Source organism: Budorcas taxicolor, chromosome 1 (genome assembly GCF_023091745.1).
Source record: "Budorcas taxicolor isolate Tak-1 chromosome 1, Takin1.1, whole genome shotgun sequence".
Lineage (NCBI taxonomy): Eukaryota > Metazoa > Chordata > Mammalia > Artiodactyla > Bovidae > Budorcas > Budorcas taxicolor.
In genome coordinates this window covers 140528982-140549665 of record NC_068910.1, presented here as the reverse complement: position 1 = coordinate 140549665, position 20684 = coordinate 140528982, and the positions used below count along the sequence as shown (strand labels likewise).

At 40.8% G+C, this 20684-nt stretch overlaps 1 protein-coding gene across 1 annotated transcript in view; it reads left to right on the top strand.

The window, feature by feature from the left end:
- The first annotated feature begins 2912 nt into the window (after positions 1–2912).
- Positions 2913–20684, top strand: part of CCDC50 (coiled-coil domain containing 50) — a 77008-nt gene continuing 59236 nt past the window's right edge. The window contains exon 1 of the mRNA XM_052645200.1: positions 2913–2961. Coding sequence (XP_052501160.1) covers positions 2913–2961 — 49 coding nt within the window. The remainder of the gene's footprint in view (positions 2962–20684) is intronic.

The following is a 20684-nucleotide window of genomic DNA, read 5'->3' as shown; positions in this document are numbered from 1 at the left end:
CCATGGACTGTAGACTGCCAGCCTCCTCTGTCCACAGGATTTCCCAGGCAAGAATAATGGAGTGGGTTGCCATTCTCTTCGCCAGGGGATCTTTCCAACCCAAGGATCGAACCCTCATCTCCCGTATCTCCTGCATTGGCAGGCAGATTCCTTACCCTTGCATGACCTGGGAAGCCTATAACTATCTCCAATAATTGGCAGATACCAGTATCCAGAAGAACTCTCAAAAGTGAGCTTACATTGTTTGAATCATTTTTTAACAACATGGCTAGTGGTGTAGATAAGTGAGGGAGATAAATGAGGTAAGTGAAAATACAAAAACTAAAACCAGCCCAAAACAAAAAAATGTATTAAGAAGATGAGTTAAATCATATCTATTACATGGGAATAGTAAGCCAATAGGAGGAAAGCTGAGAATTCACTCCTGGATTTGGCAACATGGAGATCATTGTTAATTCTAATAAAAACAGCTGTTTCTTGGAGCAATGAGGCTAAAAACTATGATTGAAATAGTCAAGAAAGACCAAGAGAATAGGAAGTTGAGATCATATGAATAGATGTATATGTTTTATGGTCTTACAGTGATCATAAGAAATGTCGATGTTAAGGAAAAAAAAGCAATGACCCTTTGGCATATCTCAACTATACTAATCAGAGTCTAGGCAAAAGAAGGCACACTCAAAATAGTTAAACTGGAAAGAATATAATTAAGGGATTATATACAAAGGTATGGGTATGGTTAAGGGAACCAGTAACAGTGTGAAGCTATTACCATTCTGGGCCTGAAGGGGCACTGTAAAGAAATGGTATTATGAGAGACTCATGAGAGCTGGAACTCTGGGAAAGAGGTTTTTAGACAGACATTGTAGTCAGAGAGACACAGTATGACCAAAATTTTGGCCTAGGTAGCATAAAGGAAAGGCATGTAATATACACCCTGACATTTCCCTCCTCCTTTTTTTTGTTTTTTTTAATCTTTTGCCAATGTTGTGCATTGGTCTAACTCAAAAAGAAGCCACAGGGCAAGGAGACCCTGGTGATGTTTTCATAAATGTCACCCTCCCAGAGCAGAGCATGACAGAGGAATGAAGACAATGAATTTGGGGGAGGAAAACAGACAATACTGTTATTATAAATATTCTCTATGACCATGGGAAGTTAAAAAAAAGAGTCATAGAAGGCAGGCAACTTAAAAATCCCCACGAAGCTACTTTTCTAATATTTCTATTTACACACTTAATTTGCTGGTGTTCTTTCTGCCTAGTAATAGGGTTGGCTAACCTTTTCTGAAAATGATCCAATAGTAATTATTTTATAATTTGAGTACAAAGAGGCAAGATTGAAAATATTATGTTGTATTTCTATAAGCACTTAAATGTAATCATTTAAACACATAAAAAGCAGCCATTCAAATCCAGTGGCCCAGGGTTTGCCACCCTCTGGCTTAGAAAATCCGCTCTTAATTTTTTGCTAATCTTAAGTCAATGGCAAGTCCAAATAAACTCTCCTCCATGTGGCCTCTCATACAGTTACTCTTTGAGCTGTTGAGTGACAGAATATCAACTTTTACTAGTTTAAGGTAGTAAAATGTGCTAGCCTAAATTGAGAAGATGCTGGAGGTAAATACCAGAATCCAGAGCAGTGGGAATCTCAGGGACCAGCTGGTTTGCTACTATGGTAACACCAGAACACACCCTCTTCATCTTTACTGTCTTCTTACCTTTACTTCTGTCTTCAGTTTGGCCTCATTGTCTATTAAGAAGAGTCAACCCTCCTCACAAGAAACAATGCTTACCTGTCCTTCTTTATATAATAACCTCAGATAAGTATTCTACTTGACTTGTCTTGGTCACACACCCATCCTTAGACGAATGTATGTAGGTGAGGGAGGAAGCTTGTTGATGGTGGAGAGGTTCTTTGATTGCACAAGCTTGGGAGAGGAGGCCCCTCCCGAAGAGGACTTCCCAAAGGGAGGGAGAATTCTGTTGCCAGGAGATGCTATTTCGGGGAAATAAAAATGTCACAATTATAGACCAATGTGTGACATGCCAGAAGAGGGAGATGTCTGACGCATGTTGTTATCACCCACAGTATCTAACATTGGACTCGCTAGACATTCGTGCATTTTTGATGAATGAATGACTCAGTTCCCTCAACTGGTTGTGAACATTCTCTTAACTCGCCTAGCTTCTGATCAGCGGCTCCCTAGTTCTGTACATTGTAGTAGAGAGTTTTTAATGACCAAACATCATCTTTAGACAGAGTGTCCCAGAGAGCCAGGCACACAGGAAGCATCCTGTGGAAAGAGCCCAAGAATGGGGACTACACCGGCGACAGAAACGACTGTTGTGGGGGATCCGTGCGGCCTTTTGGCCGAGGCCTTCAGGACACAAGGCCCCCGCCGACAGACGCGACCCTCCCTTGGGAGGGAGGCAGGGCGAGGGGGCGGAGGCCCTAGCCGCCGGCGCGTCACTCGGCACAAAGGAGACAGCAGGGAGGCGGCCGCAGGAGCCGATCTGCGCTCGCCAGCCACTTGAATTGCGGTTACAGACCTGCAGCTCCCCTCCCCCTCCCCACCCAGGCCCGCCCGCCTGCCCGCCTTTCTGTCTCCTTTCTCCCTCCGTACTGGCCGGCCCAGGTCCATTTCCGGGCTCCGGGTATTCGGTATTGATCAGGGCCGGGGGCGCGGGAGCAGGTGGCTGCCGCGGCGCAGCCTGCTGCGCCCGGGTCGGTCTCCCGCCGCCCTTGTCGCTAGCCCTTGCACGGCGGCCCGCCCCGTCCTCCGGGCCCGAGCGCTGCCGGCTGGACTTTGCGCCGCGTCGGGCGCTGCTGCTGTTGCGCGCCGGGCCGTGCTCTGTGCAGGCGGCGGCTGGGAAGCCGGAGGCGAAGTGCAGCCCGGACCCCAGGCCAACATGGCTGAAGTCACCATCGACCAGTCCAAGCTGCCGGGAGTCAAAGAAGGTAGGGGCCGGGCCGTGGAGCGCGCGCCGGGCCCCTCCGGCTCCCAGCGCCGGGTCCCTCCCGAGGGAGGAGGGCCTTCCTAGTCTCGGCGGCCCCCGCGGCCTTCGCTTGGCGCCCACCGGGTGCCGGCCCGCCGTGGCCGGGAAGAAATTGAATTCCGGTTCTGCTGCGGGACCTTGGGCAAGTCACCTAAGTTCTGAGCCCGTTTTTCTCCACCGTCGGGAGATGGGGGGAGAGGCCAACACCACTCTCATCAAGTGGTTGTGCAAAGGTTCTCCAGAATAGCCGTGCCGTTAGTGAAAGCTCCAGAGCTGGGTTCCTCTGACTTAACTTCTCTTCTTAAAAATTCAGGCCCAGCCTAGCTGGCTTGAAGGCTAGGAAGTGGGGAGTGGTTGACGTTCAGTTCCTTGTGGAACCTTTGTTTTGAAACTTGACTCTTTCCCTCCTTCTGTCTACGTTTCCTAGCGCTGCGTCTGGCTGGCTGACTTTCCCACCTTTTTCCAGGTTTAAAAGTTTAGTCTGGGCATTGCCCAGCGCGAGCAGCCAGATGGGAAGCTGCTATAAATAAGCATTTTCTCACAAAAAGCAGTAAGCGAGGGGAAGCAGGGGACTCATTGTGATCTCGAATTTTGCTAGTTTCCTATACTGATGTCCAGATGTAAGAGCTTGATTACTACTGGTCTGGCTTGACTTCTAGCAAGAAGCCCATTGACTTCTTGCCTCTTGTCTTCATCCTAGACCCTTTTTTTTTTTTTTTTTTTTTTAACTGAGCTCTTTGGTGCTGGATCGCTGTAATCTTTAGTAATCTTAGGCTGTTATTTGTCCCTGGGAACCATAGAAGTCCCAGAGTGCTATCCCGGCTTGCAGAGATTGCCGTTGTAGTGGATGTCATTTGTTTCAGCTGACTCTTGTGGTCTTAGTTGTCCTGGGAAGGTGGAATTGAGAAGGATCTTTGCTTTCTTGGAATTGTGTGTTTCATTGCCAACCTGATTTGACTCAGGGTCTTGTGGCTGCTAGGGCTGAACCCAGGATCCAAAGAAAGCTTGACTGCTTTAGGCCCCAGAGTTCCAAACACCAGGAGACAGTCGCTGGTTTTGTGTAGAATTTTTAATGCGTTTGGGCCTGTCCTGTTGTTCCTAAAGGATGTTAGAGTTTTTTAGGCCGGAGATTTTTTATCAAGTGGTGTTTTTCAACCCTAGAGTTCCCATCTTGGTTTTGGTAAAGGTTCTTGCATTCATATGTAAATGATTTTTTCTTTGCACGGTCCAGTCTGGAGCTGAGTGGTGGGAAAGGCAAATTTGCACTTTGAAAGTCCTAGTCTTAGAGATTGTCTTTAACCTTTGTGGTATGAAGTTGTGCGTGTGTGTTTATATATATCCTTGCATATATAATGCTTCCTTGAGGGGTGTGAGGAGTAGGATAATTGGAGTTCAGACACAACCTCAATTTGTTAACTAGGGCTTCCCTGGTGGCTCAGTCGGTAAGGAATCTGCCTGCAGTGTGGGAGACCTGGGTTTAATCCCTGAGTTGGGAAGATCTCCTGGAGGAGGGCATGGCAACTCACTTCAGTTTTCTTGTCTGGAGAATCCCCGTTAACAGAGGAGCCTCGTGGGCTACAGTCCACGGGGTTGCAAAGAGTCAGACACAACTAAGCACAGCACGCAGTCATGTAGTGCTATGGATTTACCTTGCTCCATGTACAGGTTAGTGACCTGAAACAAACTTGAAACTCTCTTTCTATGTATGCATTTGTATTACTTTTCGTTCTTTTGGTTTCTAACCAAGACATGAATGGTTTATTCCAGTATATTCTTTTCTCAAGGGTTTCAACAAACACTTTCCATCTATAAATGCAAGATTTTTCCATTGCTAAACTCTGGAGTTTAACTCATTTGGATTGGTTTTCGTTTTGCACAACTTGATATGAGGCAGTCCAGTTTATATAATATGGTAAAGTGGTATGGAAATTTATGTAGCCGTTTCATTAAATGAGAATTACATATATTGATTCACTTTGAAGGTGGTCAGAAATTGTTGAGAGATCATTGTTTTTGTAAGCATCTGATTTTTCTGGTTCAAAGATCATCAAAGGAAATGATACACTATACTAGGAATGTCCTAATGGTGGTGTGGTTTTTGTTCTGGGAAGTATTCACATCTAATAAAGTGTATCTTTCTCTAATATAACTCTTGATTATAGTCTGGTTGCTCTCTAATGATTTTTTTTGGACCCTAATTAAAGAAAATAAAGTTGGTGACCATGATTGGGTAAAACATACACAAACATTGAGACTGTTCTTAATATTGAAACTCCAACTCAGTTTGAAAAGGAAGTTTAGTAATAATTTGCTTAATATTCTGGCATAGATTTTTAAACTCCAGTTTTGAAAACTCTCTACTTCTTGTATTAATGTAAACCTTTATATACAATTACAGTTTGGAATCATTGGGCAAATTCCAGTAGAGACTGAGAATGCGGTGGATGTCTGCCCCTTCCCACTGTCCTTTTCTTTAGGAAGGGACCGGGCACACTGGAACTTTTTTGTGAACGTCTCAACAGAGGTCATGGTAGCAGCTGACTTTAGGGAAGGGGGATATTTGAAAACTTTTTTCTTCTAGGTTAAAATCTAGCACTTGCTTAGTTTTAAGATGGTCAAAGATACTCATCATTTGGACAGACTTTAAAAAAAAAAACTACTTCAATATTTTTACCTTGGGAAATCCGTCTTAAATAGGAGACAGAGATGTGTTTGAGTTCATTTGTAGTGAAAAGAATTAAGTCAAGAATTAAGTCTAAGATGAATTTTAACACACATCATTGTTTCTGGGTTAAAAAGGGTTTTGTTTTTTTTTTTTGAACATCTGCATACTTTTTGTAATGGAAATACTGTTGCCATTGTTTAGAAGTAATGCTTTATTTCTTCGGAAACATTTGAGGTTCTCTGCTACAAGATTTGAAGTAATTCTCAACCATTTTTTTAATATCAGTAGATGTATATTTCGAATGCATCATGCAATTTGTGAATGCTAGACAAAAGTATTCTCCAGTAGAAAAAGGTTCCAACAATATTCCAATTTTTTTTTTAGTTTAGATAAAAGCTTTTTTTTCCCCTTAAAAAAAAAAGCACTTTCATTAGTTAACAAACTTAGATTTTTGGTCAGTTTTAGCCTCTTTGCTGAATTTTCTTTCTGAAACCACAATCCAGACTCCCCACTTTTTGCTCTCTCTGGTCTGATTTCCATCTCTGTGTGTCCGACTCTTTGTGACCCCCAAGGACCGTAGCCTGCCAGGCTCCTCTGTTCATGGGATTTTCCAGCCAAGAATATTGGAGTGGATTGCTATTTCATCATCCAGGGGATCTTCCTGTCCCAGGGATCAAACCCATGTCTCCTGTGTCTCCTGCTTTGACAAGGGGATTCTTTACTGCAGAGACACTGGGGAGGCCGCTTCCATAACTCTGCTTAGTTTTAATTGCTCACTGCTAATCTTGCTCTTTCCTATATTTAGCAAAGGTTTCACATTATCTTAAGATTTTGGTCTGAGAGATGTAGACTGCATCAAAGCCATTTCTAGACTCTAAAGTTTATTAACTCCTTTGCAGTTTTTTAGTCATTAGCGTTTTCCCACTTTTAAACATCGAACACGAAATATACAATCGACAGTCCTCTCATCTACCAGGCCAACCTTCTTTCTTCTTTACTCTCAGCAGGAAGGGAATTTATTATGTATTTTGTATTTTTACTGTCCTTCAAATGGGAAGTTCCAGCATCTCCAAAGTTAGTTTACTCACGATTAGCATCTGATGACCACCTGTGCACTTGTGGCAGAGACATTTCTTGAAATGAAGGTAGCTAGCTATTCTGAGAGCAAATTCTTTTTCTTTAAAGATCAAAGTTAATGCATTTTCAGAAATATGCCTAGAAAGCACTGATTCATTTTAGGTCCAGAACACGTAATGGCGTAAGTCCAGAACTTTAAGCAGAAGGATACAAAATTATGTCTGTTACAGTAAGTTAGTCAAATAGTCCCAGAGATCTAAAGCATGTGGCATGCCCACAAGACACATAATGTGATGGAGGTCTCTAAGAGGTCCGTGTACTGGCTCTCAGACAAACTCAGTTTCTCTTTTCCTCAAAATTCCATAGGTTGTTTTGGAGGGTAGGGGGTGGTTATTTTTTTTTTAAGGAGACCACTGCTAAATCTTGACTTAGGTATGTGCCTTGTTTTTCTTTACCTTGATCTGGCTTCAGATCTTTCACATAGCTCGCAAAGACTCAGCAAATATGTGAATGTGTGAATGAATGAATGAGTAACCCATGACTACTAGATGCTCTCTTGTTAGTTTAGAAATCCTATCTCTGGCGTAATTTCCTGTTCCTTCTCAGCATAACCTCTTAGAGGGCAGAGATAATGCCTTTTAACCTTGCCATCATGTATCTTAGTGCCACTATTATATTTATGAAAATGTTTTATGTATTTTTTCTAGTGTTTTTTTTTCATAGATATGTGTTATAAATGGAATCCATACAAAGTTATGGATAACATAGAAAGTAAAAAAAAGAAAAAGTCATTGCATGCTCTTCCTTATGACTTTGCAGGTAATCATTATTAAGAATAAAATTTTAGTAAAAACATTTTAAAAAATGCTATTTGGTGGTTTGAATTTTTTTGAGTAATATGTTTAATTTTTTTCCCCCTGAGGTAAAATACAAAGCAGTATCATATAATTTGGAAGCTGAAAAACCGTAGATACATATTTTTTAGAAATTTATGTGTGTCACCTATTGTGTGAGGGTAGTTTCACAGTAAAAGGTGCCCTGTAGTGTATGGTGTGATCTTGACTGTGCTGGAAAGGCAGTCCTATAGAGTTCAAGAGTTGTTCAAGCAGTTGTAAAGAACTCTTGAAATTCCACCCAGAATGCCTCTCATATTTGCTATATGCAGGTATGTAGTACCTTCTTAAATAAATACAGTGATTTTTAAAAACTGAAATAGCTGCTATTTGTAAAATAAAGATTATTTTAATAATTCAAGAAAAGCCTTTTTTTTTTTTTAAACTGACAAGTACATAAAGGCCAACTTCTCCCTTGTGGGAAACTATTAGAAACCACTGCTCCGCCAGATTTTCCAGATGAAAATCTGAGAGCCAGGATGGGGAAGTGAATTGTAATAAACCCCTTAGACTTAACGTATCTAAAAATTGCGATATGGGGCCTAAATTTAGAGAAGTTTAGAATTGAGTATTCCACAGCTCAGTCTTCCCTCCTCTCTCCTTTTTCACCTTCCCCTTCCTTTCCCGTCTTCTCCCTTCCTCTCTCTTCTTTTGTTGCCTCTCTGTGTTCTTCTCTCTTTTCAAGTATTCAGTAGATAAAAAAGAATCACTCCTGAGGTATTTCCTTAATGTGTGTGTGTGTGCACGCGCGCTCAGTAACTCAGTTGTATCCTTCTCTTTGCGGCCCCATAGACTGTAGCCTGCCAGGCTCCCCTGTCCATGGAATCTCCCAGGCAAGAATACTGGGTGTGTTGCCATTTTCTTCTTCAGGAAATCTTCCTGACCCAGGAATCAAACCTGCATCTCTTGTGTCTCCTGCATTGGCAGGCGGATTCTTTACTGCTAGATCCACTGGAGAAAAACAATGCTATAAAAATAATGAGTGGCAAAACAATTTCAGAGCTTTTTCTCAAGTTGTGTTAGCAATAATGTTTGATATGAATGTTAAAAAGTTGACTTAGGTTTTATTTTATTTTTTAATTAAAAGCTTTTTTTTGTTGCTTTAAGGTTTTTGTTTTGATTCAGCAAATGAATCGCTGCATGAGCTACACAGGAGGTCATATTCCTGCCTCAGTGGTTTTTCCTACATAGAAGATGCACTTCACCTCTGGTATACTCAGCCTGGAGGGGCTAACGTTTAGAGGCTTGGATATTTTAAGACAATTAAACATATTGTGGAAATAAAACCATGATCTTTACTCAGTCCTCTTCAGAGATGTAGAGTTTTGATTGAGATAAGTGAATTTTTGCCTCAGTAAAAGAAAACAGTGTGATACCGCAAAAATTTAGTAAACTTTTCTTGAAATCCCAGTTTTTTAAGTAAAGGAGTGTATTTTATAAGTAACTACCCAGAACTATAGGGGGAAAAAATAAACCTTATCACAGCTATGTTTGCAATTTCAGATGTAGCCACTGAAAGGATTGTTGGATTAATGCTTTTAGCTGATGACCTATTTAAAAGTGTCTTGTGCTTCAAAACTGTAAAACTAGGGTGCCCTAGATCCTAAATAAGTACTACAAAGGATCAGTTCAGTTCAGTTGAGTCGCTCAGTCGTGTCCGATTCTTTGCGACCCCATGAATCGCAGCACGCCAGGCCTCCCTGTCCATCACCAACTCCTGGAGTTCACTCAGAGTTGCGTGCCTCGAGTCGGTGATGCCATCTAGCCATCTCATCCTCTGTTGTCCCCTTCTCCTCCTGCCCCTAATCCCTCCCAGCATCAGAGTCTTCTCCAATGAGTCAACTCTTTGCATGAGGTGGCCAAAGTACTGGAGTTTCAGCTTTAGCATCATTCCTTCCAAAGAAATCCCAGGGCTGATCTCCTTCAGAATGGACTGGTTGGATCTCCTTGCAGTCCCAGGGACTCTCAAGAGTCTTCTCCAACACCACAGTTCAAAAGCATCAATTATTCGGCGCTCAGCCTTCTTCACAGTCCAACTCTCACATCCATACATGATCACTGGAAAAACCATAGCCTTGACTAGACAGACTTTAGTCAGCAAAGTAAGGTCTCTGCTTTTGAATATGCTGTCTAGGTTGCTCATAACTTTTCTTCCAAGGAGTAAGCGTCTTTTAATTTCATGGCTGCAATCAACATCTGCAGTGATTTGGGAGCCCCCCAAAATGAAGTCTGACACTGTTTCCACTGTTTCCCCATCTATTTCCCATGGAGTGATGGGACCGGATGCCATGATCTTTGTTTTCTGAATGTTGAGCTTTAAGCCAACTTTTTCACTCTCCTCTTTCACTTTCATCAAGAGGCTTTTGAGTTCCTCTTCACTTTCTGCCATAAGGGTGGTGTCATCTGCATATCTGAGGTTATTGATATTTCTTCCAGCAATCTTGATTCCAGCTTGTGTTTCTTCCAGCCCAGCGTTTCTCATGATGTACTCTGCATAGAAGTTAAATAAGCAGGGTGACAATCTACAGCCTTGACGTACTCCTTTTCCTATTTGGAACCAGTCTGTTGTTCCATGTCCAGTTCTAACTGTTGCTTCCTGGCCTGCATACAGATTTCTCAAGAGGCAGGTTAAGTGGTCTGGTATTCCCATCTCTTTCAGGATTTTCCACAGTTTATTGTGATCCACACAGTCAAAGGCTTTGGCATAGTCAATAAAGCAGAAGTAGATGTTTTTCTGGAACTCTCTTGCTTTTTCCATGATCCAATGGATGTTGGCAATTTGGTCTCTGGTTCCTCTGCCTTTTCTAAAACCAGCTTGAATATTAGGAAGTTCACGGTTCAGGTATTGCTGAAGCCTGGCTTGGAGAATTTTGAGCATTACTTTACTAGCTTTTGAGATGAGTGCAATTGTGCAGTAGCTTGAGCATTCTTTGGCATTGCCTTTCTTTGGAATTGGAATGAAAACTGACCTTTTCCAGTCCTGTGTCCACTGTTGAGTTTTCCAAATTTGCTGGCATATTGAGTGTAGCACTTTCACAGCATCATCTTTCAGGATTTGAAATAGCTCCACTGGAATTCCATCACCTCCACTAGCTTTGTTGGTAGTGATGGTTTCTAAGGTCCACTTGACTTCACACTCCAGGATGTCTGGCTCTAGGTGAGTGATTACACACTCTTGATTATCTGGGTCGTGAAGATCCTTTTTGTAGAGTTCTTCTGTGTATTCTTGCCTCCTCTTCTTAATGTCTTCTGCTTCTGTTAGGTCCATACCATTTCTGTCCTTTGTCGAGCCCATCTTTGCATGAAATGTTCCCTTGGTATGTCTAATTTTCTTGAAGAGAGCTCTAGTCTTTCCCATTCTGTTGTTTTCCTCTATTTCTTGGCATTGATCGCTGAAGAAAGCTTTCTTATCTCTTCTTGCTGTTCTTTGAAACTCTGCATCCAGATGGTTATATCTTTCCTTTTCTCCTTGGCTTTTCGCTTCTCTTCTTTTTACAGCTATTTGTAAGGCCTCCCCAGACAGCCATTTTGCTTTTTTGCATTTCTTTTCCATGGGGATGGTCTTGATCCCTGTTTCCTGTACGATGTCGGGAACCTCATTCCATAGTTCATCAGGCACTCTATCTATCAGATCTAGGCCCTTAAATCTATTTCTCACTTCCACTGTATAATCATAAGGGATTTGATTTAAGTCATATCTGAATGGTCTAGCAGTTTTCCCTGTTTTCTTCAAATTGGTCTTATATACTGTGGAGTTATGTAGACTGTTTATTCCCAGATGCTTGATTTTAGAAATCAGCACAGGAATTCCTAGATACTGTGTGCTGTTTGTGTGCTGTGCTTAGTTGCTCAGTTGTGTCTGACTCTTTGTGACCCCATGGAGCCCCCTGTAGCCCACCAGGCTCCTTTGTCCATGGGGATTCTCCAGGCAAGAATACTGGAATGGGTTTCTCTGCCCTTCTCCTGGGGATCTTTCCAATCCAGGGATCAAATCCAGGTCTCCTGCATTGCAGGTGGATTCTTTACGGATTGAGCTACCAGGGAAGCCCAGAATACTGTTGTGTTGGCCAAAACAGAAGAGTTTTTCAGTGAGCTGGTACAGAAAACCTGAACAAACTTTTTGGCCAACCCATTGATTATGCTCTTTGCAGCCAAACAGGGAGAAACTCTGTATAGTCAGCAAAAACAACACCGGGAGCTGACTGTGGCTCAGATCATGAACTCCTTATTGCCAAATTATTATCAGACTTAAAAAGAAGAAAGTAGGGAAAACCACTAGACCATTCAGGTATGACCTAAATCAAATCCCTGATGATTATACAGTGGAAGTGACAAATACATTCAAAGGATGAAATCTGATATAGGGCCTGAAGAACCAGAGGTAGTGATCAAGACCATCGCCAAGAAAAAGAGACACAAAGAGGCAAAATGGTGGTCTGAGGAGTTCTTAACAAATAGCTGAGAAAAGAAAAGATGTGAAAGGCAAAGAGAAAAACAAAGATATACCCATTTGAATGCAGAGTTCCAAAGACTAGCAAGGAGAGATAAGAAAGCTTTCCTCAGTGATCAGTGTAAAGATATAGAGGAAACAATAGAATAGGAAATGTTCCACGGGAATATTTCATGCATAGATGGGCACAATAAAGGACAGAAACGGTATGGACCTAACGGAAGCAGAAGATACTAAGACGAGGTGGCAAGAATACACAGAAGAACTATACAAAAACGATCTTCATGACCCAGATAACCACAATGCTGTTATCACTCATCTAGAGCCAGACGTCATGGAACGCGAAGTCAAGGGAGCCTTAGGAAGCATCACTACAAACAAAGCTAGTGGAGGTGATGGAATTCCAGTTGAGCTATTTCAAATATTAAAAGATGATGCAGTGAAAGTGCTGCACTCAGTATGCCAGCGAATTTGGAAAATTCAACAGTGGCCACAGGACTGGAAAAGGTCAGTTTTCATTCTAATCCCAAAGAAAGGCAGTGCCAAAGAATGTTCAAACTACTGCACAATTTCACTCATCTCACATGCTAGCAAAGTAATCTTCAAAATTCTCCAAGCCAGGCTTTAACAGTATGTGAACCGTGAACTTCCAGATGTTCAAGCTGGATTTAGAAAAGGCAGAGGAACCAGAGATCAAATTGCCAACATCCATTGGATCATGGAAAAAGCTAGAGTTCCAGAAAATCATCCGGTTTGTTGACTACGCCAAAGCCTTTGACTGTGTGGAAAATTCTTCAAGAAATGGAAATACCAGACCACCTGACCTGCCTCCTGAGAAAGCTTTATGCAGGTCAAGAAGCAATAGTTAGAACTGGACATGGAACAACAGACTAGTTCCAAATAGGAAAAGGAGTACGTCAAGGCTGTAGATTGTCACCCTGCTTATTTAACTTCCATGCAGAGTACATCATGAGAAATGCTGGGCTGGAAGAAACACAAGCTGGAATCAAGATTGCCAAGAGAAATATAAAAAATGTCAGATATGCAGATGACACCACCCTTATGGTAGAAAGTGAAGAAGAACTAAAGAACCTCTTGATGAAAGTGAAAGAAGAGAGTGAAAAAGTTGGCTTAAAACTAAACATTCAGAAAGCTAACATCATGGCATCTGGTCCCTTCACTTCATGGTGAATAGATGGGGAAACAATGAAAGCAGTAACAGACTTTATTTTTTCGGGCTCCAAAATCGCTGCAGATGGTGACTGTAGCCATGAAATTAAAAGACGCTTGCTCCTTGAAAGAAAAGTTATGACCGACCTAGACAACATATTAAAAAGCACGGACATTACTTTTCCAACAAACGAGCATATCGTCAAAGCTCTGGTTTTTCCAATGATCATGTATGGATGTAAGAGTTGGACTCTAAAGAAAGCTGAGAGCTGAAGTATTGATGCTCTGAACGGTGGTGTTGGAGAATACTCTTGAGAGTCCTTTTGACTGCAAGGAGATCCAACCAGTCCATCCTAAAGGAGATCAGTCCCGAATATTCATTGCAAGGACTGATGCTGAAGCTGAAGCTCCAATTCTTTGGCCACCTGATGTGAAGAACTGACTCATTGGAAAAGACCCTGATGGTGGGAAAGATTGAAGGTGGGAGGGAAAGGGGACGACAGAGGATGACATGGTTGAGTGGCATCACCAACTTGATGGACATGAGTTTGAGTAAGCTCCTGGAGTTGGTCATGGGCAGGGAAGCCTCCCGTGCTGCAGCTGATGGGGTCACAAAGAGTTGGACACGACTGAGTTGATGAAACTGAAAGTGGAGAGTGAAAAAGTTGGCTTAAAGCTCAACATTCAGAAAACGAAGGTCATGGCATCCGGTCCCCTCACTCCATGGGAAATAGATGGGGAAACAGTGGAAACAGTGTCAGACTTGATTTTTTGGGGGGGGGCTCCGAAATCACTGCAGATGTTGATTGCAGCCATGAAATTAAAAGACGCTTACTCCTTGGAAGAAGTTATGACCAACCTAGATAGCATATTCAAAAGCAGAGACATTACTTTGCCGACTAAGGTCCGTCTAGTCAAGGCTATGGTTTTTCCAGTGATCATGTATGGATGTGAGAGTTGGACTGTGAAGAAGGCTGAGCGCCGAAGAATTGATGCTGTTGAAACTGTGGTGTTGGAGAAGACACTTGAGAGTCCCTTGGACTGCAAGGAGATCCAACCAGTCCATTCTGAAGGAGATCAGCCCTGGGATTTCTTTGGAAGGAATGATGCTAAAGCTGAAACTCCAGTACTTTGGCCACCTCATGCGAAGAGTTGACTCATTGGAGAAGACTCCGATGCTGTGAGGGATTGAGGGCAGGAGGAGAAGGGGACGACAGAGGATGAGATGGCTGGATGGCATCACTGACTCGATGGACGTGAGTCTGAGTGAACTCCAGGAGTTGGTGATGGACAGGGAGGCCTGGCGTGCTGTGATTCATGGGGTCGCAAAGAGTGGGACATGACTGAGCGACTGAACTGAACTGAACTGAGAGACCAAAGTGACTGATTATTTTTAAAAGGACACCAGAAGCATGCATACTCAAAAGAAGTGTTGTTTTTTTTGTTTTTTTACTATGTCATTATTTCAATAATACAAACGTACACATTAAGATAGGTGGGTCTTCATATGATATTGGTAACCATACGCTGACATAAAAGCACTGAAAAGTTTCTAATAAACCAGAGCCAGTGTAAAACCAGTCTTGCTTATATATCAGTGTTTTTTTCTTTTTAGCCAGGTTCATTGATGTATAATTCATGTACAGTAAAGATTCTTCTTAATGTGCACTTCTGAGTTTGACACATGTTTGGTCTTGTAACCATCACAGCAGTCAAGATATAGAACAATTGCATAACCCCCAATTTGTTCTACCCCTTCCTCCCCACCCCAACCAACTGCTGATTTGTTTTCTGGCCCTGTACTTTTTCCTTTACAAAAATGACATATAAATGGGATCACACAATAAATAGCTTTTTGTGTTTGATTTCTTTCACTTAGCCTAATACATCTAATACCATGTGTGTATCAGTAATTTTGTTCCTTTTCATTGCTGAATTCCAATGAATGGCTGTACCGCATTTGCTTATCCATTCACTAGTTGATGAATATTGAGGTGTTTTTACTTTTGGTGGTTATAAATAGTCTCTATAAACATTTGCATACAGTTTTTTTGTGTGTGTGCATGAATGTGTTTTCACTTCTCTTGGGTTAGCACCTGTGCTTAGTTGCTCAGTCATGTAAAACTCCTTGTGACCCTTTGGACTGCAGCTCGCCAGGTTCGTCTGTCCATGGGGATTCTCCAGGCAAGAATACGGGAGTAGATCGCCATGCCCTCCACCAGGGGATCTTGCCAATCCCAGGGACTCAACCTAGGCCTCCTGCATTGCAGGCTGATTCTCTACCCATTGAGGCACCAGAGAAGCCCAAGAACACTGGAGTGGGTACTCTTATCCCTTCTCCAGGGGATCTCCCTGACTCAGGAAACAAACTTGGATCTCTTGCTTTGCACGCGGATTCTTTACCAGCTGAGCTACCAGGGAAGCCCTGGGTTAGAACTTGGGGTAGGATTACTGGGTTGTATGGTGAATATATGTTTAGCTTTATAAGAAGCTACCAAACTGTTTTCCAAAGTAGCCGTACCATTTTGCATTCCTGCAAGCAGTGTATGTGAGCTCCAAATGCTCTGCATCCTTGTCTGTACTTTACATTGTCAAGATATATTTAAAAATTTTTTTAGTGATTTTCTTAAGGGTTTAAATTCTGGTTCTGTTTTTTTGTAGCTGTGATCTAAATTTTAACAGTGTAATATTACCTCATGTGGCTTTAATTTGCATTCTGTAATGACTAGTGATTGGAGACTCTTCTTGTGCTTATTTCCTATTCTTACATCATTTGTTGAAGTGAGTGTTATAAAGTTTGCCTTTAAAAAAACATCAGGCTGTTTTCTTGTTATTGAGCTTTGAGAACTCTTTATATATTTGAATTCAACTCTCTTTCCAGATAATATTTTGTAAATATCAGTGGTCTTTGAACCTTGATGCAGTGTTAGGAGCTCTGCTGTGAGCAGGTTCCTGCTGTACTTGATACCAGCTGAATCTCTTGGAGATGGTCCCAGGAAACTGTAGTCTTTTATACCCAGATTATACATTGGGCTTACAATGGACATTTGGAATATACTGACTAAAAATACTGTGGCCACCGTAATGCAGGGATGCATCCTGCCCTACTTTAATTTTTTGTTTTTTTCAGTAGCAACTCATTACCTTTATCAGGGTTAAAGAATGGCAGCATTTTTTTCCTTTTAGTAGTTGAAATTTGTTCCTCTAGGATAGAGGTTTGCAAACTATGGCCTGTGGGCCAGTCCAGCTACCCACTGCTTGTTTTTATACAGTGGAGCTGAATATAGACTTTACATTTTTAAATGATTGAAGAAAAAGAGGAAGAAGAATGTTTTGTGACAGGTAAAAATGATATGAAATTCAAATTTCTGTGTCTGAAGTTTTATTGGATCATAACTTTACTCATTTGTCTACATAATGTCTGTGGTTGCTTTTGTGCTGTAAAGGCTGAAATGAGTGAGTACAGCAGAGACTATGGTCAGAAAAACTTTACATTGTTTACTCTCTGTTACTCTGTGGAGAAAAGATAATTTCTCTTGGACCATTTCAATGAAACCTTTTAAAAACTTCCCTAATTGATATTTTTTTGATGCTTCATTGATCACTATAAACATCAGTTATCAAAACTCTTTTTTGATATAGTGGTGCATTGTTGGAGACTATTATTGGTTGAACCCATGTGACAGCATGTATTATTTTTGTAGTGACTTTTAAAAATATAGACTTACATCTGATTTTCATTTTTTAAAGAAGAACATGTACTTCTTTAAAAATGTCTAGGTACTTCAAAATTGGTTATCAAAGTAGAAACCTTATGTAAAGTAAGAATAATCCATTTGCCAGTTCTGAGTAAGGGCCAGTGGGGCTCTCATGAGTGAAGTGTATGAGTAAACAAGTTCAACTTTTGAAAAGTTTGCTTATGATTCTTAGTTTATCACTTATTACTGACTCTCTTCAAAACACACAGACCAACATCTGCATGAATGAAGTGTCACTTTGTCTCTTGGAAACTTGCATCAGAAGTACCTAGGTTAATTTACCACTAAACTTTGAAGGCTCAGTGTGTGATGAGCATTTCCAGTTCTGATACAGCTTCTCAATGATTGAAATCAGGGGAGTCTCCCCTGGACTTTTTGGCTTTTATTTTTCCAGTGACTCATAAAGACTGAGTCACTTTCCGTTAACATTACTCAAGGATTTTAATTGCGTTTAGTAAAAGCAGGGATGACTTACAAGGATATCTTTCCCCCTTCTCTGCCTCCCCATCAACAATTTATTTATTTATTTATTTTGGTCTGTTGACTATATAGAGAGTCCATGGTTTGCTTTAAATTATACTCACTAATTTTTGAGTTGCACTTCCCATTAAACACTTTAAAATATTGGCTTTTTCTTTCATATTATGAAATTCTGCTAAATTCAGACTGTTAAGGTTGGCAAATACATTCAGAATTTTTTTTTTTAATTGTCTAGATGGGAAACCAGAAGTAGAGGAGGACAAAGAAGGGACTTGATTAAGATTCATATCCTCCCATCTGCACATGTTCAGTTTGGTCTAACATCTGCCAGCATCTATTTTAGAAAGGATTTTGCACTCTCAGTGTCTGCCTTTACAAACGTTCCTTATCCTGTTAGTGATTGCTGGATTCTAACTTACCATATCTGCTTCTGTTGTTTTCCCAGTTTTCCATGGTCAGACCTCATTATTTTATTTAAGTTGGACTTTAGCTTACCCATGAAGTCTTTCTTTTTTTCTTTTCTCCTTGTAGTTTCCCCATGAAAACTCCAAAGAGCTGATCTTTGAAAAATTATTTCAGCTATGTGTGTGTGTGTGTGTGTTGGAGGGGAGAAGCTGGAGGTTTAGAAAATGGTTAATTAGGGAGCTCTTATTAATAAGACTCCAGTTTAACGTGCTTTTAATATGCCCAAATTCCAGGAACTTGGTTGCAGTGGCACTCAGGCTCCCCAAACTGGGATACCTATTGAGGTTTAAAAGGAGTGCTGCCAAATCATTTATAGGACAAACCCAGACACTTTGTGAGTAAAAAGGGCAATTTTAATAATTGTACCAGAATAGATATATAAGAGATTGCTGAAATACCACAGGTGGTTGGATATGATGATCAAGTGAGGTCCTTGTTAAAAAACCCTGTCTGGATATATAAAGTTTTCATTGACACTTAGAGCATAAGGAATCCCTCTCTTGCGTAGACTGTCTGGAGATTCTTAATGGGTTTTCTATTTCATAACTGATACTAAATCAAACATGAAATCTGTTCTACAGAAGGTAGTAGGATTAAAGTTTCATTAAGCTGTTCATCGTTGAGTCTCCCAAAATTCTGCTTTTAGTTAGTTTTCTCTTTGTTTCCTATTTATCTGTTCTCCCCGAATATACCACCTGAAAGTGGGTAATGGGTGTTGAAAAGATTTGTGCAACCGAGGAGAGGTAAGAAATGCACACATTTCTGATTTCTACTTACTTGTCAGTATGTAACACAACTATCATTCTTTTCATTTTAAATGGAGTAGGAAGCTACCATTTTACTCTGTACGTTTCTGCTTATGTATCTTTTCAATAATTGAGCTCCTCCTAGAATTATTTTGCAGTATTTGCTCTAGTTTACCGATACATTAAATAATTTGTCCAGGTTGAAGTCAAGCTTGTATAAAAATTTAGTTTAAGCAGACTAACTTCTTTGGAAAGAGAGGTATTTTGAACCTAGGCTTGTAAGACTTGGTTTCACATCTCCTCATTACTACTCATTTGATGTAAGAACTCAGAGAAAATGCTCCATGTCTTTCTTCAGTTTCCTTATCTGTTTATTGGCAATAACATTTACTATTCCTGATACATGGATTTTCCATGAGAGTTAATTGAAGAAATGGATATGAAAATTTTTGCAAAATGCAGTCTTGTATATTCAGTCTCAATGATATTACTGTTCAAGTTACCCTGTAATACTCCCACTTATCTTTTTTTCCAGACCATTGTTCTTTGAGCCCTAATCCTTGACATGATATTTCCTTCTGTACTATCCAAATATAGCCTGTTTCTCTCCGCTCATCCTCTCATCACCTCCTCAGGCCCAGTTCAAATGCTGATTCTCTGTTACATCTACCCTGCTTCTTTGCTGTGTCTCCTTAACCTTGTCTCACCCACTGTATTGGTCTGCTAGCTCTCTGTCAAGACAAGCCTGGCAGCAGACTGATCTCAGTACTTCTTGGGGATCCTTATTCATAGGAGATACTCCAGAAAACTTGTCAGACTATCTGACAGGCCGTCGGATCTGAGCTAACTACACTAATGACCCTAGAATAAGAGCTGTGAGCATTTGCCTGAATACAGTGGGACTGGAATTGAGGATTAGAAGCAGTCACTTTCACTTTCAGTTGCATGAATTTTCCCCATCTCTCAGGTTTCTGTAGGAGGCTGATTGGTGTTAAGGTTAACTCAAGGCCTAAACACATAGTAGGTTCCTTTGGAAAAAATGATCTTACTTGTTTATGGGTTGATTTTAGTTATGTGTGACCATATTACTGTGTGTAAACTTTCCAGGATTGTGATATGGTATCATTTCGTTGCTGTTACTAAAGGATCCAGTTAGTTTCTTAGACGGCATTGGATTCTATTCAGAATTTTTATGTTTGCTATTTTCTTCTTTAGATTTATGCTTAGGAAGAGGGGTCAAAGTTTTAACAAAACAGGTCACATGTAACATGTATTTTTAAGTTCTTGATTATGGAGGTGATTGTGAAGAGTGTATGAGTTAGAAACTAAGAAGATGAATGTACAAATTGTAAACTTGCTATGGTTTATGAGATCAGGAGAGAGTAGGAAGGCACGAGCAAAAGAGCTCAAGAGTTTCTTGCTTTGGGGGTGGTATGTTTAATTCATACTTATTTGAGGATGGTTTTGTCAATTAGGACATACAGTTTAGTCTGCTTTAACTTCATTCTGATGTATTAGAAGTTAACCCTTTTAAAAACATGCTATGCTACAAAAACCAATTTATATTGGTAAGTAGATATTATAATGGTATTTTAAAATCATCAAAATGACTTTGAATCCTTAAAAAACAAATGAAACAAGTGAATGCTATAGAGCAGAAAAGGTATTTGGACAGCTTGTCTTCCTGTTCGCTGATGCAGGCTGCCTCTGATTTTCTTTCACTTCCTCTGCAGGGGAATTACATGATAACCAAATATACTGTATTGAAGCCAACTTCAGTAACAACACATAGAGAAATAAATCCAAGGCATCTCGAATCCATTCTAGTTGAATTTAAATTTAGTGATCTTCAAGATTTCTGAGTATGGAAGGTATTCGTTTTCCCAGGCTGTGCTCTGATCACCTTGCCCCAGGTTAACCTTTTAGTAAATCGCACAGTCCACAGTTGAGTTCATTGGACAGTAAATGAATCTTAACATGG